At 39.0% G+C, this 26,083-nt stretch overlaps 1 protein-coding gene across 16 annotated transcripts in view; it reads right to left on the bottom strand.

Annotated features, from left to right (window-relative positions):
- The window catches only part of CAMK2D (calcium/calmodulin dependent protein kinase II delta), a 332,745-nt gene that overhangs the window by 64,826 nt on the left and 241,836 nt on the right, over nt 1-26,083 (bottom strand). For all 16 annotated transcript variants that reach the window (XM_045284097.1, XM_045284098.1, XM_030888608.2 and 13 more), the window contains exon 8: nt 8,293-8,376. In XM_045284097.1, the coding sequence (XP_045140032.1) occupies nt 8,293-8,376 (84 nt within the window). The remainder of the gene's footprint in view (nt 1-8,292; nt 8,377-26,083) is intronic.

Below are 26,083 nucleotides of genomic sequence, written 5' to 3'. Positions count from 1 at the left end.
GAAAAAAATGAAAGATAAAGAAACAAAGTTGAACTCTGAGAAGTAAAAATAATAACTTAATCAAGACATGTACTTAATTCTCCCAGTAAATCAAAAAGGCGCTATGAGTGTTTGTGCACAGTCCATGAGTAATAGGAAATGCACAATTAACTCTGCTTGATAAGCATGACTAATTTTTAACTGCTGTATTAGCTTATGCCGAAAAAGCACCACATCATTCAAATAGGCAAAGTACTAAGCCAACATTTCATAATCTATGGGACCAAGGCCAGGTAAGAATGAGCCAGATAATCAAGGCCCCCAAGACAGTAAGTTATTTTTCAGGGGATGGAAACTGACCAAGGCTTAGTGGCACCGAATGGATTCTGAAGATCACTGCCATTGAGTTGAGGCCGAAACATAGGAACCCTAGAGGACAGGGTGGAAGTGCCCCTGCAGGGGAGTAGAGAGCCCTGTCTTTCTCCCAAGGAGTGCCTGGTGGTTTCAAACTGCTTTAAGAACCCAGCCCCAGGTGCAACCATGGCATCATTAGGGCTCCTCTACAGTAGCAGACAGCCCCATCTTTTTCCCCAGGAGAGACTGAGGAGTTGAACCCAACTATCTCCCACTTAGTAGCCTACCATTTAACTCTCGGCATCACCAAGGTTCCTTGTGTGTTGCTCTGGTCAAATGCTGTGGAGTCGGCTCTGGCTCACAGTGAGCAGCAGTGAACATCACAGGAAACATTGTCCAGGCCCGTGTCGTCCCCACAAGTTTGAGGCTTGGGTCTATTGTTGCAACCACGGGGTCAGTCCATCTCATGGGAGCGTCTTCCTCTTTTTTCTCTCTGACTTTCTACCTTATGCTTCCCTTTCCAGAGACTGTTCTCTCCGGGCCACATGTCCAAAGTAGATGAGACAAAGTTCGGCCATCCGAGGAGCACTCTTGTTTGTACTTCCTCCAAGACAGATTTCTGTGTTCTTTTGGCAGTCTGTAAACGTTCAATATTTTGTACCAGCATTGTAATGCGAGAGCACCCATTCTTCTCTGGTCTTCCTTAGTCATTGTCTGATGTTCACATGTGTATGAGTTGACTGAAAATATCCTGGTTTGGGTAGGATGCATCTTAGTCTTCAAATGGGGCATTTTTGCTTTTTTAACACTTGAAAGAGGTCTTGTGCAGCAAATTTGCCCAATGTAAGTGCCCTTTGATTTCTTGATTGCTATTTCCATATGGATTGACTGTAGATCCAAGTAAAAGAAAATTCTTGACGACTTCCGTCTTTTTCCATTTATAAAAATGTCTACTGGGCAGGTTGTGAGAATTCTGTTTTTATTTTTTACATTGTGCTATAATCCATACTGAAGGTTGTGGTCTTTGACCTACATTAGTACTTTCTTCAAGTCGTCATTGATCTCAGCAAATAAGTCTGTGTCACTGTCACACTGTAGGTTGTTAGTGAGCCTCTCAATCTGATGCTGAACTCTTCATACAGTCCAATTTCTCAAATTATTTGCTCAGCATACACATTAAATAAGTCTGGGGGAAAGATGTAACTCTGACACACACCTTTCCTGATTTTAAACAATGAAATATTCCTTTCAAAAACTTCCTCGTGCCCAGCTATCAGATAAAATAGCGCCTGGGGTCTTAAAGACTTGTTTCCAAACAAGCGGCCATCTAAGTGAGATGTCAAGTAAGTCTACATGGAAGAAGCACACTAACATCAGTGGCCCGAGGATTGCAATTTATATAATCTGAACTCAAAAGAGGGAATAATATCAGCGCCTAAACTGGGAGATTCTGGTTTGTGAAAGCCTATGGATGACAGTGGGAATTGCAGATACATTTGTGAGATTTATGCAGGAAATAAGCCTCTGATGATTCCCTCTGTTCCTAATAAAGGGATAGGAAGAAACTGGCTACCAAACAGAATGTGTTGGTGAGATGACTATAGGAGATCTGATAAATGATAAATCTGACAGTTAAAACTTTGTCAGTTGATCCCCCCTCTAATATACATTGGGCCCGATCTGGTTTTCAACATTTTCTGTTTGTTTCCGTAGTGGCGTTTATCTCAGATGTATTTTGTCATTGGAGGGTAACTCTCTGGAATATTTGTTATATGGTTTTTTTGTTTGTTTGGTTTTTGGCATATGAAACTCAGGGTTGATGAACCTAGAGATAGCACGTAGAATAAGAATTCCTGTGGGGATAGAGTTGGGCAGGAGGGTTAAGGGGTGCTGATATCAAGGAGTTCAAGATCAAAGAGAAAGTTTTGAATCTGATTGTGGTAGCAATTGTCCAATACTTCTTGATGTGATTGAACTATGGAATGATATGATATCTGTATTAGTTCCCAATAAAATGGTTTTGGGGAAAAAAAACCCAAACTGCCTCTTGGCCTATTTACACGTTTCACATGAATACAAGTACTCATGGGATTCCCATTCTTTTCAATGTTATCCAAAGTTTGTTATATTATGCTTGGATGTCTTTGCATTGTCAATAAAACATAAGTAAACATGTCTCTGATATGCTCTGCTTTCATCCAAGATGTATCTGATGCTATGTCCTCTTCTGGAGGCACTGCTGCAACCATGTCGGAATTATCTTCAGCAAAATTTTACCAGCCTGTGATTTTCATGTTTGGTCATCATTCTTTGGAATGGGCATAAACATCAGTTTCTGCCAGTGGCTCGTTCCATTTTCTCTCTTTCAACTTTTCTGACTTCTAGTGCTGCATCAGTTGATTCAAAAGTCTGTATTGGTATTCCACCAATTCATGAAGCTTTTTTTTTTTTTTGCTAATTAATGCTCTCCCTTGCAGCTTGAGCATCTCCTTTAATACCATCAATACTTGATCATACGCTACCTCTTGAAATGGTTGGATATTGATCAATTTGTTTTGGTGCAGTGACTATGAATTCCTTTCACCTTCTTTGGTGTTTCCTGCATTATTCTATATTTGACTCATAGGATACTTCAATAGTGCATCTCAAATCTTGGTGTTTTTCTTCAGTTCTTTACGTTTGATCATGCTCTTGCCCTTTGCTTTTCTATCCCCAGGTCTTTGTACATTTCACTACAATATTTTATACTCCATTTTCTTGAGATGCCCTTCGAAATTTTCCATTTGGCTCCTTTACTTCACCAAGTCTTTCATTTGCTTCATTGGCTCTACATTCAAGAACACGTTTCAGAATCTCTTCTAACATCTACTGAAGTCTTTTCTTTCAGTCCTATATTTTTAATGCTCCTTCACTTTGTTTATGTATATTTTTCATGTCATCCACACTCACCTGGTCTTAGATCATTAGTGTTCTGACATTCAAATCTGTTTTGGCAATGGGCTCAAAATTCAGACAAGGTATCTTCAAGGTCATATTTTGGTTCTTGTGGGCTTCCTTTAGTTTTCATCAACTTCAACATGAACTTGCATATGAACAATTTATAGTGTGCTTCACACGCAGCCTGTGGTCTTGCTTTGGCTAATGCTACTGAGCATTGTCATTGTCTCTTCCCACTGAAGTAGTCAGCTTGGTTCCTGTGTTTTTGACCTGGCAAAGTCTATGTGTATAGTTGCCACTTATATTGTTGAAAGGGGGCATTTGCAATGAAGAGCTTGTCAGTCTTGAAAAATTCTACTGTGTGATCTCTGATGCCATTTGTATCACGTATTGATCCTTCTCTTTGTTTCCAAATTCAACCTTCCAATTGACAATAATTATCAATGTATTTTGATCGCATGCTTGATCAGTTTCATGGTGAAGAAATTAGTGAGTCTTCAAGTTCACCACTAGCTTTGTGGACAATGGATAGATTTTGAATAATATTTATTTTAACTCATCTTCTTTGTAGTTATCATCCTATCAGACGTCAGAGTTCAAGACGGGCCTGACAAGTTCTTCTTGATGAGACATGCAGCACCATTGTTCCTCAATTGAAAATCGTCAACACCAGTCCGTTTTAGCTCACTTATCCCTAGGATATCAGTCTTTACGTGTTCTGTTTCTTTTCTGATGACTTCCAATTTTCTAAGATCCATGGATCATACATTCTATGTTTAGATTATCAATGGGTCTTTGTCAGTGTTTCTTCTCATTTTGAGTGATGCCCTATTAACAAATGTAGATCCCAAAGGATTTATGGATTTATTCCATCCTTCTCATTAAGGCTCACACCACTTTGAGGAGGCAGATCATCCAAAAATAACAGGCCTGTGAGGCCCTGGCCTGTTTGTGACTGAATTGTGCCCGCGGTAAGGCTGGATGTCTTTGCATTGTCAAAGGGGACAGCATGCCTCCCAACTGCTTGACAAGTACAGTTGCCCAAAGAGAATAAAACTATTACATTGTCTTGTCTTTCAACCTCACCAGTGAAGTCATAAATGGAGGCTTTCAAAAGAAATATCCTGATGAATTATTGAAATACATAATAAACAACAACACCAGAAACCCCCAAAAATCTGTGTATCACTCATTTTTTTTTACTTTTGTCATACAGTCTATAACTCATTAACTCTCCAAATGTACACCTGCATTGAGTTACTGCTATAAAAGGGCTTTATCACCTAGGTAGGACAGTTCTTCTCAACCTGGATGTCAACCCAAAGCCAGTTTGTTGAACTTAAAATTCCCACGTTTCATCCTAGAGATGATTCTAAAGTGGGTTTAAAAAAAAGTGCATTTTACACTCTGAAGCATGTGATCTGCGGTCTACAATGTGGAAAATAAGTTAGGGAAACCATATGTACAATAACTAGAGAGATTTAAACAGCATCTGAGTTCAATGTAAGAAGTTGTTGCCACAGACCATGATTAGGGATAAGGATTCAAGGGTTGGACATTGATGAGAACGTGGGTCATAAACTGGAAGGTAGAGCATTCCAATTGTGAGGTAGACCAACAGGCCAAGTGTAAAGTAATCCCTGAGTTGGCAATATCATTTAATTATCTAGTAAGCTTGAGATTTTAAAATGTTTTTCTCTGGTAAAGTACCTGATTCTGAAGTATAGGAAAAGGACAAGGCTCAGGAATCACACAGCTGTGTAACTACATTAATCATACAAGAGGTGAAGAAACAAATTGCAGAATTATTTGACAGCTATTAATGGACTATGGCTCATAAACAATCTAAGTTATATCCAATTCAGGTAAAGAAATAGTGAGATGAGGTCGGTGTAAATATGTGTTTTGGGTATGTTTATAGACTCTATTTATTTTTTAAAACTAAGTTATGGAAATAATTTTCTTAAAAACCAGCTATGCAGTAATATCTATAAATAGCATTTATTCATCCCATTAGGGAATTGTAAAAATGATTGTATTTTCAGGAAACCCAGCAAGTCAATTTACTATTGTTAAAGAAGGAATAAGGGGTTACCCTCTTGCTTCACTGGTGTTGATTACGCACTTTGCAGTAATGGATTAGCCGCTTTGAAAGCTGGAGTATTCTGAGCTAGATCACAAAAGCAAAATAATAATGACAAGATCAGAGAGTTTCTGTGTGCAGATAATTGCATAGGTCTAAAGAATAATAATGCACAGAATTATTTTAGCCATTATATCAATGCGGTACTTTACTTTTCTGTTGCCAAGTACCAAAAAGACAGTGAATCTGCTCTTTGGAGGGCTCACAGCTTAATTCAGATAGAATCATTATTACTGTTATTCTACTAACTGGCTTTTGCTATTTGTGTGCTGTCGTTCCTTATGACACTACTATCCAGTGTCTAACCTTGGAAAAAACAAACCAAACCAAAAAGAAACTGTTCAACTGGCAAGAACTAGTGCCAATGAACTTTGAAAAAGTTTCCATAGATATTCCATAATCTAAAGCAGCCAAATAATATGCACACACTTTGGTGACTATTAAAATGGTGAAGAACATGGGTGCACCATTTGTAAATAAAATGAAAATTTATCTAATATAACTGTCAAGCACTACCTGGATGGGGTGATGTCATAATATTAAATGGTAAGACAATACTCCAAATCAACAGCTATTAACAAGAGGTAGAACAGTAGATTATGAAATATCTTATAGTGCCCATTTTCCCCAAATATATGATATGAGAACACCTAAGTCATTGCCGTAGCTAGCTGTGTTGTCCCAGGTGTCTTTCTAGGCAGGCCATTAAAAGATATACTATGTTTGTACAGACAATGAGAGATGGTCACAAATACATCCTCAAAATCCGACATGGCTTGTCACATAGGATTCTGCCTCTTTACAGAGCATGCCTGATGGAAGCAAAGGTCAGGACAGACTGAGCAAAGCAAAGCATGGCTCTGCTAGTGGCAAAATCGAGGTTGCAATCTGTGTGATGCTATTTTAAAATAGGTTTCATTTCCAAAGACTCCTTCCTGAAATACGTGTATGCATTTGTCCATAAAATGTATTTACAATGCATGCAAATATTCCTGTACCCCTACTATCTATTTTTAATGAAAGTTATAAAGCTCAGAAAACAACAAGGAAACAAACTCTCCACCTACCCTTCTCTCCTCAAGCCATTAAGGTTAGAACATCTACCCTATAAGTGAACTCTTATTTTACAGAAGTGAGGTCATATTTCTATGAGCAAGTCTTTCTCCAAAATGGTTAGCTATATCAGCTATGTTATGGAAACCTACTTAAAACAGAAAGTCCTCAAGCCAAATATATTAAGATGTGTCTTTGAAAATATTAAAATTGAGCACATGGGTTTGGTGAGTATTAGAAAGAGTCAAAACTCTGATGCTAGACATATCTGAGGTTACTAAAAAAACCTGGAGCATCCTGCACCTACCTCAGATCCTCTACTATAGAGAGGGCCCATGTAAGGAGTATATATATAACATTCATGAGTGATTTTGCTGCATCTCTAGGATAAACAATCTCTAGGATAAACAATCATTTTTGAGGGGTGAGGAGGGCTCTTTGGAAAGGATCTGATATTCTCCCACACAGTTAACACTTTCACACTGAAGAAGAAGAAAAAAAGACTATTTCTAATACAAATACCCAAATAAATAAAAATATTATTTAACATTTTGAATAAAGAAAATATGATTCAGGAGATGTGAAATTTATCCCAATAAAAATCTTTCACAACAACACCAAATGAACAGTTTAATATTGAACAGCGGAAGTAGATGGAGCGTTCACTGTTCAAGGAACTAGATTACTTAATGGTCACCATCACATTGCTGTTTTCCATGAACGTTTTATCTTTCTTTGTTTCGTTCAATTTATCATAAGGATCTATGTCAGTTGTCTAGACACACTATTTATAGAGAGATAATAATAGTATTAGTCCCTAAAAAGTACTGTACTGAAACATCCTCAGCGTGATAAGTACTGGAATACCTCCATGTTATAAGAGGAATCTGATAACAGAGCGACTGAGGCCACAGAGTCAGTGAGCAGGTTTCCTTACCCAATGCAGCTACCCCTCTTACCTCTAACAGAGATGGGAAGGAGGGAGGAAGAAGAAAAAGAAAAGGAAGGAGGAGTAAGGAAAGGGGGAAGGAGGGGTGACGGAGAGAAAGATGGCCCTGACCCCCTACATAAGTACACAATGAAAACCTAGGCCCAGTGAAGGGGCAGCACCAAATTTGTAGCCAGCAGATCCAAAAGTTGGGGTGTGGTGAGGCTCCCCAAACTTGTGGCTGATGTCTCTCCCTTTGAAAATCTGAAGAAGAGTGTCCTTATTTTGTTCCATAAACTAAACACTTTCCATCAACTAATTCACATCAAAAAAAGATTTCTGCTGTATCTTCTATGAACAAGGACATTCTCTCTCATCCTTTGAACGTCTGACCCAGCTCTGGAAGGCCAGGGTCAGAGAGAGCGAGCGCCGTGGGGCCATTGGCAGTGAGGGAAGGGAGATGAAAACGTGAGGACTGGTTCAATGACACATTTTGGGAAAAAAGATTCATGTCAATCCTTACAACACAGTTGCCAAAGGCTATACCAGTGTCTAGTCCCCACAGGGCAATCGTTTTATTCTTTTCCAAGATCCACTACTTTACTCTCATCCCTGCCAGGCATTTTGGACAGACATGCTGTTTATTCTAAGAGCTGGTCAGATCAGGTGAGATGGTAGGAGAATAACGTATGTTCTACCCTAAGGGATAATGCCTGAGCACCAACTGGGAACTAGTTAAAAATGTAAACGCTCCCACTTGTCCCCCACGGAGTCCAGGATGCAGCACTGTGTGCTCCAACAAGCCCCCAAGCACTTTTGATCTGTGTTTGGGTCCTTCACTCTAAGTTTAAAAGCAGATATTTTCAAGTATAGCAAGCTGGGAAATAGGACGCCTTACCACATGCCCACATATCCACTGGCTTTCCATAAGGATCTTTGCGTAGAACTTCTGGAGAAAGATATCCAGGTGTGCCAGCAAAACCTGGGGAAAACAAATGGGAATGGGTTACAGCAGACTTGAAAACAACATACAAGACAGCTGTGGAACTAAGGAAGAGACCCGTTTGGTAACGAGGTTCACAGAGAAGTGAAATCATGTCGAATAACTGCTTTCTCACGCCTGACCCTCAGTACTACTCTGTCATCCCTTCCAATTTATTAGAAAGTAAATTCAGCCTTTGTTCTCCAGATACGAAGTCTAATGCATCATGCCACAGAATTATTGTATGGACTATGTCCAGTTGGCTAACAGCCCCTATTTTTTCTTTACATATGATTTAAGATTAAACCTAAAATAAATAGATAAGAAAATGAAAGCTATTGACTGAAAAACAACATCACCCTAGCTCATCACCAGGAAGTCCATTATGTCTCATAGTAACCCATAGGGCAGAATATAACTACCTCTTAGTGTTCCCAAGGCCGCAAATCTTTACTGAAGCATGTGATCACGTCCCCCAGAGTGGCAGAGGAGTTTAAACTTCCCACACTGAGCTAGCAGCTGAGGTTCTTAACCACTGCTGTTGTTGCTCTTAGGTGCTGTTGGGATGGTTCTGACTCACAGTGATCCTGTGTACAACAAAGAACAACAATGCCCGGTCCTGTGTCACGCTCCCAAGTGGTCTTATGTTAGAGCCCATTGCTGCAACCTCTGTGTAAATACCTCTTGTCCAGGTCTTCCTCTTTCTTTCAGTGCCCATCCACTTTACCAGATATGATATCCTTCGTTGGGGCTTGGGATCTTGTGACAACATGCCTGAAATATGTGAGATGATGTCTTGCCATCCTTGTTTCTAAGGAGCATTCTGCCTGTACTTCTTCCAAGCCAGATCTCCTGGTTCTTTTGGTAGTTTATGGACTTTCAATATTTCTTGCCAGCACAATCCAAATGCATCGATATTTCTTAGGTCTTCCTTATTCAGTGGCCAATTTGCACATTACACCACTACAACACTATTAAACTCCACAAAAGATGATGGTTCTCGTGATGTCTATATAACTTTATCATGAGTGGCATTTACCCATAAAATAAAAAGTTTTAAGATATACACAGTACAGGAAACTTTAAAACAAATGCTCTGTAAATGCTTTTCGATGTGTTGTTGTTTTCATAATTGTTAAGACACTACAGTGTGGTTCCAACTCCTAGACACCAGCTGTTCACAGAGAAACATTGTTAGGTCCCTCACTGTGGTTGCTACGTTACTTGCTCAATGGATGCAACCATTGTGTCTGTCCATCTTGTTGAGGATCTTCTTCTTGTCTATTTTACCAAGCATGATGATGCTCTCCAGGGATTGGTCCCTCATGATAACATGTACAAAGTAAATGAGAAGATGTCTCAAATCCTAATTTTCAAGTACCATCATAAGACTGTACTTCCAAAACAGATTTGTTAGCTCCGTCAGTAGTCAGCAGTATATGCAATATTCTTTGCTAACACCATAATTATTCTTCCATATGGCTTATTCAGTGTGTAGTGTTCACCTATATATGGCTCGGATTGAAGAGGTCTTTTGAAGCAGATTTCCACAGTCTGATTGATCATTTGGTTGGTTGGTGTTTCTCTGAGTTTTGAGTAGAGATCCAAGTAAAATAAATTCTTTGACTATTTTGAACTTTTCCCTGATTACCATGATGTCATTATTTGGCCCGTTGTGAGAATTTGTGATTTGTTTAAATTGTGGGGTGATCTATCCTGAACAGTACAGTCACGCATCATCATAACCAAGTACTTCCTGTCATTTTGACAGGAAGGCTGTCATTTTGACAAGGTTGTGCCAGCTGAACATTACAGGTTGTTAAAGAGTCTTCTCCTAATCCACTTCTTTATGTCATTTCATCTCTTGGGTTATTTATTCTGCATATCTAATAAATAAGTATACTGAGAGGATACAACACTGATGGACACTTGTTCTGATTGTAATCACACAACATCCCCTTGTTCTGTTCCAACAGCTGCCGCTTCATCCACATTCCAGATGAGTTCAATGAAGGGTTCTAAAATTCCTATTATTTGTAATATTATCCATGGTTGTTATGATCCACACTGCCAAATGTCTTTGCACAGCCAGTAAAATACAAATAAACATCTTGCTGGTATTCTCTGCTTTCACCTAAGATCCATCTAACAGCAGCAAGGATATCACACAGTTCACATCCTGTTCTGAATCAGGCTTGAATTGCTAGAAGTTTCCTGTAGATGTGCTGCTTCAATCAGTTTTCCTTTTATTAATAATTTATGTTCAGCAAAATTTTACCTGTGTATGATACTATTTAATAATCTGAGCAATCTATTGGGTCGTGTATCTTTGGAATGATCACAAATATGGCTATCTTCCAAACAGCTGACTGGGTGTCTGTCTTCTAAATTTCCATTGAGTACTTCCAGCACTGTGTTTTGAAACTTTCCCCTTGGCATTCCATCTCTTTCTGGGCCCTTGTCTTTCACTAATGTCTTCTGTACAGCTTGAACTTATTCTTTTAATAGTATACTTGATCATATACTCTTGAAGTGGTTTCATGTTTACCAATTCTTTTTGGTACAGTGATTCCATGTATTTCTTTCATCTTTGATTTTTCCTGTATCATTCAATTTTTTTGCCAATAGAATTCTTTATTGTCATTCAAGGATACATTTTTTTTCCTTCAGGTTTAAGACATTCAGAATACGTTCTTCCAAATGTCGTGATGTAGACAGTCGAGCATCTGTAATGCTGCCTTTGTTTGCTGAACCATCTCAGTTTGCATTGTGTCCCAATCCTACACCAGTGCTTTCACTGCAACTTACACTTCTTCCTCCATGCCGTCAATTCCTGGTCACATGCTATATCTCTGGAAATGGTTCAATTTTGATCGTTTTTGCTACCATGACTCATGTACAGTCCTTCCATGATTTTTAAAATATTTCCCAGAGGTGATCAATGCTTTGCCATTACTGTTGTTGTTATTTTTCAGTGATGTTGAGTTGGTTCTGACGCATAGCAACTCTAGGCACAACAGAACAAAACACAGCCCAGATCTGGGTCATCTTGATAAATGCTGTGATGGTTGAGCCCATTGTTGCAGCCACTATGTTTTTATTCATCTTCTACTTTACCAAGCATGGTATCCTTTCAGGGACTTGATATCTCTTGATAACATGTCCAAAGCACGTGATTCTATTTTGCCTATAGAAATCTTCAATATTGCATCTGGAAGCTTAATTTTTTTTCTTCAGTCCTTTCACAGTTTGAGAAATGCCAACTGTACTCTTGCTAAGTATGGTCTTTGAATATTTCATTATACTGTTTAACTTTGCTTCTTGAGAAGCCCTTTGAATGTTCTATCTAGTTCTTTTACTTTACCATTTATTCCAGGTGCTTTAGCAAGTTCAAAGCAAGTTTCAATCTCTTCTGACATCCATTTTGGTGTTTTCTTTCTTTCCTGTCTTTTTTTAAAAATTCATATCATTGGGGGCTCATACAACTCTTATCACAATCCACACATACATCCATTGTGTCAAGCACTTTTGTACATTTGTTTTCCTCATCATTCTCAAAACATTTGCTTTCTACTTGAGCCATCGGTATCAGCTCACTTATTCCCCTCCATCCTCATTCCCCCCTCCCTTATAAACCCTTAATAATTTATAAATTATTATTTTGTCATCTCTTACACTGTCTGACATCTCCCTTCACCCACTTTTCTGTGGTCCGTTCCCCCAGGGAAGAGGTTATATGGATAGCCTTGTAATCTGTTCCCTCTTTCTCCCACACCTGCCCTCCACCCTCCATACTACACCTTGTGATCACACAGGCTGGTGTGCTTCTTCCACGTGGACTTTGATGCTTCTCAGCTAGATGGCCACTTGTTTATCTTCAAGCCTTTAAGACCCCAGATGCTATATCTTTTGGTACCCAGGCACCATCAGCTTTCTTCACCACATTTGTTTATGCACCCATTCGTCTTCAGCAATCGTGTTGGGAAGGTGAGCATCATGGAATGCCAGTTTAATAGAACAAAGTGTTCTTGTGTTGAGGGAGTACTTGATTAGGGGCCCAATGTCTATCTGCTTCCTTAATACTAAACCTATAAACATATATATATACATAGATTTATTTCTCCCTTGTCATATAGGACTTCTTGTTTCTTCAGGCATGATGATATTGATCACTACTTACTTGGTTTTCAGCTATAAGTGTAAAATATATCAAATCTATTCTTAAGATCGTCTGACAGCTCCTCTGAACCCTATTCCCCGCTCCCCCCCCGACCCCCCCACCCCCGGTAACCCTGATGATATCTATAAAACCTGTGGCAAAACTTCCAGCAACACACAAGCCACCGTAGAACAACAAAGTGACAGACAAGTGGCGGGAAACTGAGATGGGCTGGTTTACTTTGAAATGTGGAGGGAGAAAGGGAGCCCGAGAGATAGAAAAAGGAAAGTTACCAAGAGAACAAATTAGCCAAGATATATACTAGAGCTCAGTGTGTACTAGTAAATAACCAGTGTGTATGTAGAACTGACAACTAAAAAAAAAAACACATAGCGATTTGGATGAATCATTTTTGAACATATATCAACCAGAGTAGAAAACATCATAAGAGAAAGTGTATGGCAGAAGGAAGTCTTTATGAAAAATCAATGTACAATTCAATAAGGTCCGCTTTGATAACAATTGATAATAAATATATAGTAAATGGATTCTTATTTCTGAGAATAGTCATTTTTTGTGATTAAAAATCTTTCCTAAAAGAAATGCTAAAATAATTATTCTCACTTGGAACTTTTGCCTTTAAGACAGCAGCAATGAAACAAAATATTTTAAAACAGCTGACTAAGAATTCCCAATATCACAAATCTGGTGACAAACATGCTTTCTGGATCGAAATGCAGTATGCCCAAGGAAGAAACGCCTCTTTCCCCATCACCATCAAAAATTCATACTAAAGTGCAAGCAATGTGTAAAGAGGTATAAAAACAAGCATACATATGGTGGCATGATTTCTACAAACAAAATTACATTAGAAAATGAGGCTGTGGGTTTGTGATTTTATCTCCTCCTTCCCCCAATTTCGTCACCTTTTGTTGGTTTGTTTTGGAAGTAGATGAGGTGGACAATAAGGATGGGCTCCAGGAAAAGATCTGTGCATTGTAGATTGTAGATTACATTCCCATGGACCATACGTGCCCCACTCTACCTCCACCTTCACTGGAATAAAACCCTTGCTTAGTAATTGTGAGGTAAAGAAAATCACTGAGCAGTAGTGATTCCACTGCTTCGAGTCTGAGGATGGTCTCAAGGAGGGATACAGAGTTTGTTAATTCCAAAGTAGTATCATGGGCACTGTAACTTAAAAGAACTTCTCTGGATTTCTGGTCTGCCAAATCCATCTCTCTCAATTCAAACATCCCTCCCACTCTTTCCAAGTCGAGTCACAGAGAAACTAAAGCCAAATTCCACATTAAAGCCAGAATTCTCAGTATTTATTTCAAAATCCTTTAGCAACTCAATCCCCTCATTCATCTAACATATTTACCTCTGTTCCTGAATTTAAGATTATCATTCATTTAAAAATCTTTGGAAATGGATTTTTATTCTCATCTTTGACACTATTTTTTTCTCTTACATTAACCATCTACTTTTATCCCCCTTATCATATTGACCTTATATGATAGCATAGAAATATTGTGCCATAGGGTCTAGGTCAAAATCTATACAGGAATAGATCATTTAGTCTTTCCTCTGTGAGGTCTCTGCGTGGGGTTTAATCGTCAAACCTCAGGTTAACAGCCAAGCACCTAATGGCTGCACTGCCCTGTGCCAGAGTCAACGCCATGGTACCACCTGACCAACTTTTCTCTAACAGAGGTGGCTCTAAAGAATTTTCCATCTTAGAGATTTCCTTAGCTACCTATATTTTCAGTGTTCCTTTCTTCCTCTGAAATGTGACTTTTTTAATATATTTATATAAATCTGCATCACTTTTTCTAGATTTAGAAAAACAATGTATATCTTAAGTAACTTTGTGGATACTTGGCTAAGAACAGGGAATGCCAACAATATTTCCCATACAAGAAAAGGTAGGGAAGTAAATCATTGGGAGGAAGACATAAAATCATTTACAGTTTTGACTAAAAGCCCTGGTGGTATAGTACTTCCATTTGGGCTGCTAACTGCAAGGTCAGCATTTCGAAACCAACAGCTCTTCTGCTGGGAAAAGCACAAGGCTCTCTTCCCCTGTAAATGGTTACAGCCTTGGAGACTCCTAAGGTCACTTGTACCCTGTCCCACAGGATTGTTACAAGTTGGAATCAACTTGACGGCAGTGAATTTTTAATAAAGATTTAGAGACCAAACTTCTGACTGTAAGAAAGAAGGTAGACCAAGAGTAAAACTTTTCTTAAGCATACAGCTATCCATAGTTAAGTTAAGATACCTATGAAAGCAATACCTTCTAAAGCATCTGGCATGTGCCATGAGAACAGCATCTTGCTTGGCACAGGCCGTGGTTGAGCAATCAGGGGAGTACTTATCCCTGAGAATATTCAGACCTACATCTAAACACACGAATCTTAGAATTGTGCGATTCATTCTCATTAAGGATAGAACTACAATATGTAAGGCCTCCTTTAGAGGGAACTTTAGCGACGATATTTTCACACAAGTAACACCAGCCTTCTATGTTTGTTTGCCAACCAGTCTCCCCTCCCAAAGTTTTTGTACATGAACTATGCTAGTTTTATACAACATACAAGGAAAATGGCATAGCAACAGAGCTTCTGAAATATCTTGGGTAGGTGGGAGCAGCCAGCAAACAAACTTAGAAGGTTGATTAATTATGCATAAACACTTTAGGAAGATTCTCGGTATATGATGATTGTGGCAGTTACATACTCTGTTGTCACTTTTAGACTTAAGAGTGAAAGGATGGAGTTTAGTCTTCCAATCAGATCACAGTTCAATGACCTCATTTGGAGGCACTACAGAGATAAATAGATAAATAAGTCGCTGGAGGTGGGACACATGCTCACTATCGGTACCAGACATTCTGGATGAGAAGACACATGGTGATATGCTAGAGCCCTGGAGCTGGCAGAGCCACGTGGAGACCCCTGTCAATGCTGAGCTGCTTCTACCGCCACTGATTCCACAAGACTTTCCACCCACTGGCCTGTGATCTTCCTGCATTCAGCATCATTGCATGTGTTTCCTGGGTCTGAAGAGGACTTTATAGATTGGTATCCGACACACATGGGCTCATATCGGACTTACGGACTTACTCTGGACTGGGCTGGGGTGTTTTCTCCATATTCAATTGCTATTGTATACAAAGCTCTTTCTTATACATATGAGTTTCCCTGGATTCGTTTCTCTAGTCTATCCAGACTAACACAATGATGCATGATGAGGACAACAGGGAAATTAAAGAGATCATGCTTTCTTTAAAGATAGCATGTTTCTCACCCCCCAAACCCAATATAAATACCAAGAGGTTACTTTTTAAATGAACTCTTTATTATTGTAATATAATTGTGATTTTAAAAACTTAATATTTAAAAGGGAAACATTACAAAGCAACTAAGCAGTTAATTGATTCTTCCACTAAATAAGGCCATGGTAGTTACCGTTTCTTCAAATAGAACCAGAAAGTATGGCAAATAACACTTCAGTCCTATGGGACTGAATATTTTACAAAGGCTGGGTTTGGATACTTCTCTTGATTAATATTTTCTAGCCATCCAGCCAGCGTGTCCCTACCAGTGGTTTTGATTAGTTTTCATTAGGAAGAGAGATGCAACATGGTAAAAACAAAAGAATCAAGAGCACATACACAGAAACAAAATACAAGCATATTCTGAACTTAACGCAAGAGAATTACAGAGGCTTCTAAACTTTCTTTTACCGTTTCATTTTTATCCATAGTATACATCTTACCTCATTTGTCAATAAAGTAAGCTATTCCCTTAGTAATTAATATTAAATTTATATAGATAAAATTAACCAGCTATATCTATGAAAATATGATAAATGATAATAAAACATTAAAACACAAGCCATTTTATGAAGTTATGCCCCCACTAGGACTACTATGAGCACAATGGGTAATTAAGCACGATGTGAATCTGTATTTAAGCAGAACAGCTAAAGCAAACACTCTTGTGTATACTCTCCTAAGCCTAAAAAATGATGGCTTTCTATGTTTCTGTAATCTTGAATTGTCCTGAAACTTAGAAGGTATATGTTTGAAGTCATTACTCCAGCAGATACCTTAAGTAAACCTAACTGCTCCATGCTGGTTTACCTTTTCTCTCTGGGGCCAGATTGATTTTAGCAGTTAATCATTAAAATTTGAAAATTAATGTTTTTCCTAGAATCTATTGCTGTAAATTGACAATATCTCACCCACTCATTCAGTCAACAACTTTATTGAATATTTAAGAAAGTATCCCACTGAGATTCACTCTGCCAAGGATGGAATTGTGTACCCCCCAAATATACATCAACATGACTGACCCATGACTGAGTGTTTTGGCAGTTATACAATGATATAAACACCCCCCAGGATGTGATCTGATATTACCAAAAGAGCCACGTGCAGGGAATCAGGGAAGAATTGTTGTTGTTAGGTTCCATCAAGTCTATAGTGACTCACAGCCACCCGATGTGCAATAAATAGTGACACACTGTCTGGTCCTGCTTCATCCTCACGATTGTTCTTATGTTTGATCCAATTGTTGCCACCACTGTGTCAATTCATCTTGTCCTCTTTTCATTTCCCCCGACTTCACCAAGCATGATGTCCTTCCCCAGGGACCGGTCTCTCCTGACAACATGTCCAGAGTGTGTGGAGATGAAGTCTTGCTGTCCTTGCCTCCAAGGAGCATTCTTACAAGACAGATTTTCTGGTTCTTTTGGCAGGCCCTGGGACTTTAAATATTGTTCGCCACTAAGCACCACAATTCAAATGCATTGGTTCTTCGTCAGTCTTCCTTATGCAATGCCTTAGCATTCACATGCACATGAGGCGATGGAAAACACCATGACTTGAGTTAGTTAGGTGTGCCTTTGTCCTCAAGGTAATATCCTTGCTTTACAAAACTTTAAAGAGGTCTTGGGCAGCAGATTTACCTAATGCAACATGTCTTTTGATCTGCTGACTTCTGCTTCTATGAGCATTGATTGTAGATCCCACAAAACTAAATCCTTGACAACTACAAACTTTCCTCCATTTACCATGATGTTACCTGTTAGTCCACTTGTAAGGATTTTGTTCATTAAATAGCAACCCTGAAGTCAGTGATCCTTGATCTTCATCAGTAAGTGCTTCAAGTCCCTCAGCAAGCCAAGTTCTGTCATCTGTACATTATAGGTTGTCAATAAGCCTTCCTCCAATTCTGTTGCCACATTCCTCTTCATATAAGCCAGCCTCTCTGAGGATTTGCTCACATAGATTGAATAATGGTGAGTGGATACAATCCTATCACACACCTTTCCTGATCTTAAACCAGGCAGCATTCCCTTGTTCTATTCACAAAACTGCCTCTTGATCCATGTACAAGGTCTACATGAACATATTGAAATGTTCTCTAATTCCAATTTTCTCAAGGATATCCATAGTTTTATAATCTACACAGTCCAATGCTTTGGCATAGTCAATAAAGCAAAAGTAAATATCTTTCTGGTATTCTCTGCTCTGAGCCAAGATCCATTTGACAACAACAATGATAACCCTTGTTTCACGTCCTCTTCTGAATCTGGTCTGAACCTCTGGCAGATCCCTGCTCACATACTGCTGCAACCACTGTTGGATGATCTTCAGCAAAATTTTACTTATGTGCAATATCAATGATATGGTTCTATAGTTTTGGTATTCTCTTGGGTCACCTTTCTTTGGAATGGGCACAAATACTGATCTCTTCCACTCAGTTGGCCAAGGAACTGCCTTCCAAATTTCCTGGGCTAGGTGAGTGAGAGCATCCAGTGCTTCATCTGCTTATTGAAATGTTTCTATTGGTATTCTGTCAATTCCTGGAGACTTCGTTTTGGCTAATGCTTTCAGTGCAACTTGAACTTCTTCCTTCAGCTTCACTGGTTCTTGCTCATATTCTACCTCCTGAACTGGAGGTTGACTAGTTCTTTTGATCTTATATGAGATGAGATAAAAACAAAACAAAACAGAGAGAGAATGGAGGAGAGAGAGATTTTTCACTACCACCCAAGAAAGAAGAGCCAGGAGTGGAGCATATCCTTTGGCCCCTGGGATCCCTGAGTTGAGTCCTTCCTAGATGCAGGGGAAGGGGAGGACACATGGAGACATACATGGAATGCTTGAGCTACAGAGTTTGAAAGAAGACAATGTCTTTCCCTTCAAAGCTGCCAAAGAATGAAAGCATTCTCTGAGAGTCGGGCCATAAATTTTGAACTTTTACCCTCCTAAATAGTGAGATATATTTTTTCTTGTTAAACAGCTATCCTTGTGTGATATTTCTAGAACAGAAATTCTAAATAACTTTATATAATAGGAACATGTATTTAAATAACTAAGATGCATGCCAATATGAGAAGTCCTGGTAGTGTAGTGGTTATTCATTGAGCTGCTGAGGTCAACAAGTTTGAAGGTTAGTAGTTCAAAACCAAGTAGCGCTGTAGGAGAAAGATAAGACTTGCTTCTGTTGTAAAGAGTTATAGTCTTGGAAGCCCACAGAGCCAGTTCTACCCTGCTCTACAGGGTCCCTATGAATCGGCATCGACTCTATGGCAGTGAGTTTGGGTTCGGTTTTTTGAGTATATACCAATATATGATTTTTTTAAAATTAGCGAGCATAATTTATAACTCTGGAAATTTCCTTATGGATTCAGGGCAAGATTAAGGCATGGAAGGGTCTTTAATACGGATAATCAGTGGTGACCCCACTTCCTCTGTTTATTCATGCATTCAACGGTTATACTCAGCGTATCTCAAGCTACATGAACTAAAGAGAAAAACAAACAAGCCGAAGGTTCCATAGAAAAGGATTCTTTCGGCAAAATAGCAAATGGGGAAGCAGTGACATAAGATGAAAGGAATACATGGAATCACTGTGCCAAAAAGAACTGTCAACATCTAACCATTTCATGAAGTTCATATGATCAAGAACCAGTGCTATTAAAAGAATATGTTTATGCTGCACTGAAGGTATGAGTGAAAACCAAGAATTGATGGAAAATAAAAGCTTAAAAGAGAAATGCAACAATATCATCCCTACATGAAAACTAAGTTTAAAGATTTATGAAAGGCAACTTTCCCTCACGTAGGCATACACGAAGAAGCCCCGTTGGCATAGTGGATTCTGCATTGGGCTGCTCTCACCTCAAAGTAAGCCATTAGTTGCCAAGGAAAGGTGAGCTTCCTGCTCCCAGTAAGATGTCTGCCCTCAGAAACCCATGATCCAGTTTTATTTTGTCTTACACTGTCATTCTGAGTTGGAATCAACTCAATGGTAATGAAAGGCATTGATGAGTTCATCACAAAAGTAGAGTAAAATGTTGAAATTGCTTTATACATATTCTTAACCTTTGCAACAAAAATTGCTTAATAGAGCATTCCTTTCATTCCTAAGGAGACTCAAACACCCTCAGCATAAAACAGTGACTCAAGAAAGATTCTATTCTGTGGCTGTTATGTATGGGAGTAGCTGTTCAGCAGCTTAATTTTGACGAAATCACCTAAGAATCTGTAAGAGCAAAGAATAAAAGAAGTGCTCTTAATCATAACATGATAGGGAAATTTTACCAAAAGACAAAATTTTTGTAATGTTTTTTCCCCCCAGAATACTTTCATTTGCTCATTTTTAAACTATTGCATTCACTATGAAACAAGTATCAAAATGGAAGTAGGAGCCATTTAGAAAAATTTGCTAAAAGTCATTTTTTCAGGGACCAATGGAAGTTTACATTGACTTTCATTATTTTTTTAAAATCATTTTATTGGGAGCTCATAGAGCTCTTATCAAAATCCATCCATCCATCCATTGTGTCAGGCACATTTGTACATTTGCTGCCATCATCATTCTCAAACATTTTCTTTCTACTTGAGCCCGGTATCAGCTCCTCATTTTTCCTCCTCCTTCCCCCACCATCCCTCCCTCACAAGCCCTTGATAATTTATAAGTTATGATTATCTTTTCATGTCTTACACATTGACTTTTAAACAACTAAGTTCAATGGTTCATTTTCTTTGTTGTAGAGTATGTAGAATATTCTTTGTGCAGAATTTGGAAAAATGGAATTGAATAAAAATTTTCCATGACCTGACTTTTGCCATGTTAGTATTATATTAAATTATAACCTATGCTAGTATTACATTAAATGTATACTAGATTGTGCTTATGTGTATGCCAATCATATTCTAAGTTAATGTTACACATATTTATTGTTTTACAAAACTAAGGATAAACTATGTGTAAATACTAAGGTAACTTGATTAAATCCATTGCAATGATCTACTCATTCAAGTTCATTAACTTTGGCACAACATCTGGATCTAGAGTTCGCATCTTTTGTTTTGTTTTAACCTGGATGTACACAGGGCATCCTATGCTTGCACTACGGGAAAGATTAATACTAGTCCTCTTGGCTAGAATTACACATCAGTAGGTATAGATATAACAAGATGGTTTCTTAAAGTGGATGTTAGACCCATTATCAATTAATAATCTGTTCTCTCCCAGCAACCACTCATGTTGAATCCAGTTGTATACTGGGGGAATGAAACAGGAGTTAGACTCTACAGCTCACTCCCCTGTCTTGCTTATTAGGAAAAAATAATGTATCCCAAAGAGATCTGATGGGGTAACACTTTCAATTATAGGAGAGGGGACCTTGTCAACAGATGCCAATGAAGGTGGTGAAGTGGTACCGGCCTCATAGCTGCAAGTGCCTTGTCTGCTGCCATCCTAGTGAGCCTGTGTGAACTTTTTTCCTGGCCAACACATCTGCCATCAATATCATTTCGTGCCCTGCCAGTTTCCTTTCACTTTGACACTTGCCTTTCTTTGTGTCCCATCTGCTTAGCATTTCTGGGTCTCTGATTTGAACAAGTTTGTTTTGTTGATGCGCTAAGCACATGCTGACCGGGCTCTGGGGCATTCTGTTTCTAGTGAATGACATCAATCGTGTCAAACGAGTCCTGTAAGTAGTCTTTACTATCTCCACCTGCAGAGAAGGCTAACTTCATAGAATTGGGGTGAAAGTGACCTGTCTAATATCATACCAACACTCAAAACTGCTGACTCATAGCGACCATATCAGACAGAATTGAACCAACCCTGGGAGTTTCCAAGACTAACACTTTAAGAGAGTAAAAAGCCCTTTCTACTGCAGAGTGACTGGTGATTTTGAACTGCTGACCTTGCAGTTAGTAGTCCAAAATGTATGCCCACAGTGATTGATAATTAGAGTCAGAATATATACTCAGGTCTATTTAATTTTTTTTCTATTACACACAGTCAAGCTCTCAAACGCTGGTGTAGTTTCCGAGATCAGGTCTTAAAAGTATGCAGGGGAGCTACCTGGCGTTCAATCCCAGACATTTCTAAATCCAAGTCAAATTGCTGATATCAATTTTCTGCCTCAGTTCTGATAAGACTTCTGTCATATTCTTGTTATCCAATTATCATCTGGCAATTACATTCCTGGGCTCAAGTCCCTATATGAGGACTGCCTGATCCTCTCTCACACATGGGGATATGATTTGTTCAGATAAAGCTTCCCCTCCCCTCTATCAGAGATTAAAGTTTTGCTTTGAATCCAGTATCTGGGGAGTATGCTTGTCCTAACAGATTTCCAAAGAGTTCAAAGTCCTTGTGTGCTCTTCATGGTTATTTGGAACTAGCTTGCTCCATAATTCAAATACACCTCATGCATAACCACAGTGTTAGACTAACTGGTTCTTTGCCTTCAGGATAACTCTCCTTGAAACATCCTTCACAGTAACATAGAAGTATGGTTTACAAAGTACAGCCCTGATTATGTTATTCTCTATGCCTAAAAATATTCACCAGATAACTGAAACCTCTAAGATAAAAACCAAACCCTTGAACAGGATATCAAATCCTTTGCTGACTCATTAAAACCCCAAACCCAACCAATTGCAATCGAGTCGATTCCAATATGATTTCCCAGACTGTTAATCTTTACAAGATCAAAGAGCTTCACCTTTCTTCTTCATAGTAAGTGCATGGTAGGTTTGAACCACCGACCTTACAGGTAACATTTCAAAGGCTAATCCACGGAATCATCATACCTACTCCCAGACTCACCAATCATCCTTGGATTACATATACATCTGCCATATCAAACTCCCCCAAAGTCACGGCCATCAAGTGAACTCCAACTCGTGGTGACCCTTGAGGACTGAGTAGAACTGCCCCTGTGAGTTTCTGAGGCTGTAAATCTTTATAGGTGCAGAAAGCCTTAACTTTCTCTCCAGGAGCAGCTGGTGAATTCCAACTGCTAACCTTGGTGTTAGTAGCCCCAATGGCAACCCCCTATGTCAGCAGGGCTCCAGACTGACATTAGAGGTAAGAGGGGAAAGGGTCCACTCCTCTGGGTCTTTGCGTATGGTGATGCCTCTGCCTGGAGTGCCTTCGTCTCCTTAGGTTCCAGTCATGGGGGACAGAACAAACCCAAACCAGAACCTTCCAGTAATCTATTAGGGGCTGCATCGATGACCCTCCATTACTGAAAATTTCTGGAGAGGTACAGTTTTATACTCACTCTCTGTGCTCCCAGGACAGCTCACAAACACCTGTTTTAAAATACTCCCACACCACATGGTAAACAATTACTGATAGTCCTTGGCGGTCTCAGTTCCTTCAGTCAGAGGACCTCCTATTTAGTTTATTCGTTTCCAGGAGTTCCTTTTCCCAGCTCTGTGATAAATCCACTCCTTTCGCTTGGACCTCCAACACCTATGCCTTTATACTCTTTGTCAACCCTTCTCTTTCCCACGATACAAGATGTATATGGTTCTCCAATTTATAGAACTAATTTAGGTCCTGCCTTCTTCCAGTTTGCAGTGACATGTTAAATATGACAAACCAAGTACAATGTTGGGAGATATTAAATCCATCTAGGGATGGAGTAAAACCTTGTAATTATTTCCATTATTTCCATGAACATGTTTCAGTTACAGTGTGGAGGAAAAGATTTAGTCCATCTGGAGAGAAAAATACACATATCACAGGAAGGGCTGACTAAAATGTCTAAATTATGCCCCCATCAATTTTCTTTCTAAAGTTTGGAGTTTTAAATGAAATGCCAAGAAATTATTGGCCCAATTAAGTCTAAAGAAGTTCTAATGACAATAAATGGCATAATAATAAAATGCACCAATATTTTAGGAACAGACATGGAAGAGGAAAGGAAACACGATGCAAGTGCTTCCCAATAATAAATGCACATGCCAAAATTAAAATGAAACTTATCTGCAACATAACTTTCTTGCAATGCTTGCATTCATTCAGAATACAGAAAAGCAAAATGAAGTTGTCCAGGTGTAATCTTCTTTAATGTGTCAAACTGAAGCCACAAAGGGTCCTCAGTTACTCGATTTTAAGTGCTAACCTCGGAGGAGGATCGCTGCAGATTCAGTTAAAAGTTAACACACTATCATTTGCTCTCCCTTTTGCTTCATTTTAAATTTGTCCTAGTTCATAACATTCTCTCCTTTCTTTTCGATTGGCATTTGATCTCTTTTACTTTGTTATTGCTGTTAGCTTTTGGTTTCTCAGTGTTTGTCTCTGAATGAAATCCATGATAGCAGGGAGATTGTCTAGAATCAGTAGCTGGATTGATGGCTCCGTGGGGGTCTGGCAGTGGGGGCAGGCATGGGGAGCTAATAACAATGAGTACAGGAAAGAAGAACATGTTCTAAACTCGATTGTAGTGATGAATGTATTACTCTGTGATGTGACTGAACTATCGAATTGCATGATGTGTGAATTATATGCCGATAATACTGCTATAATACCCCCCCCCCCAAACCCCAGAAACAACAACTGATTGAGATGGTGACAAGCGATTGGAACTCTCATACTATGCTAGAGATCTATAAACATGTACAACCATTGTGGAATGTGATATGAGGTACATAAATATTGTATGAGACTAGTGCTATTAAGGTCAAACATCAAGATAAACAGAACTAGTGCCTCTCACATCAAGGAGTCACTCAATCTGGCCTCCCAGGAAACTGAGTGGAAAGACTGTCTACCGCGTGTAAGCCCGTTATTACTGGGTAACCAAGTGGTTTTGTAACCCAAAACCACTTCCCCAGGGGAGGCCTCACTTCAGCTGAGCAGAGCTCCTTAGGGGGAGTGGGAGAGGATCAAATTGTCCATATTGTGTGGCAAGACCTTACAGTCACCTTATTGAGTGCACAGTCCCTTACTGGTGCTCAATGTACTCTGGTGGATTCATGCGCCCATCTCAAAGAGAATCATCTCACTCCTGCTTGGGAAGGTGTGGGTGTGGGTGTGGGGTGGGGGTGAGGGAGTGCGTGACTTGCTCTTGGGAAAAATTCTTGATAATGCCTTTATTAGCACCCCCAAGGTGTATTTACTATGTACAACATGGCTAATCATGCATGGTTAACCAAGTTTCTGTTCAGGGCTTGGTGACCCAACCCTCATACAATTGGCGACTTTGACTTTGTAAGTCTTGTGTTTTTGAGGTCTACACTAAATACTGCAAAGGCCACATAAGAAAGATCTGAGTCAGAAAACCTACTCAGCAAACCCGAATTTACCTTAAAAACCCCTGTTGCAAATTAAAGGGACTAATGGACTTCTGGGGGCTTAAAGTTGTAACACCCGAGGGCAAGACGACAAGGAAGACTTGCTATTGAGGTTGTTAAACATAGGCACCAAGACTACCAGACACCTGCCTCCTTCAGATTTCCTTCACTTCTTAAGACATGTTTCAGTTCTGCACAGTGAATGAGAGCTATTTATCTCGGTTCCTTGCTTTTACATCTATTTCTTAAACAGGATTCTTAGAGAGGTATGACAGAGGAAACTGGCAGAATGGGAAGAGATAATAACAACGAATACAATCATGAAGACTACGTTCTCCAATTAAATGCCATGATAATTGCAGAACTAATATATCCAATTCATTGAATTGTATGATACCTAAATTATATCAATAACACTGTTTAAACAAACAGTAACCAAAAAAAGATCATGGAATTTTCCCACCAACTATTTGAAGCCCCTTCGTAGCTAAACAAAAGAAATAACTATTTGAATTATTTTTCTTTTAAAAAGGATAATTTGTTTTTGTCATTACTGTGGTTCAGAGAAAAAGCAACCAGAAGGGAAGGACATTTAAAAATATACCTGATAGCAACACATTTAAGTCAGAAGAGATATGAGACTGAGAGGAACAAGGAGATCAGAGAATAACACAGTTATCCATGCTGAGTACTGACAACATTCCATAAGCCTGGTTAGGAATAAAATAATAAGGGCTCATCTGGAGTTCATTTCTTCCTTAACAGCCATGAAACACATTTGATCATAAAGAAATTTCAGAATTTCTATGGGAACAAAAAAAAAACAACCCCAGCCTGGCAAAGAAGAAGAAAAAAATATAAAAATCACTGTGAAGAAAAAAATGTTAACATCTTAAACTGGGAAAACTTTAGTAAATCACAAC

This window comes from Echinops telfairi, unplaced genomic scaffold (genome assembly GCF_000313985.2).
Source record: "Echinops telfairi isolate 266 unplaced genomic scaffold, ASM31398v2 ScPeMD7_7468;HRSCAF=8506_0, whole genome shotgun sequence".
NCBI classification, from domain to species: domain Eukaryota; kingdom Metazoa; phylum Chordata; class Mammalia; order Afrosoricida; family Tenrecidae; genus Echinops; species Echinops telfairi.
This window is presented reverse-complemented; position numbering and strand designations above follow the sequence as displayed.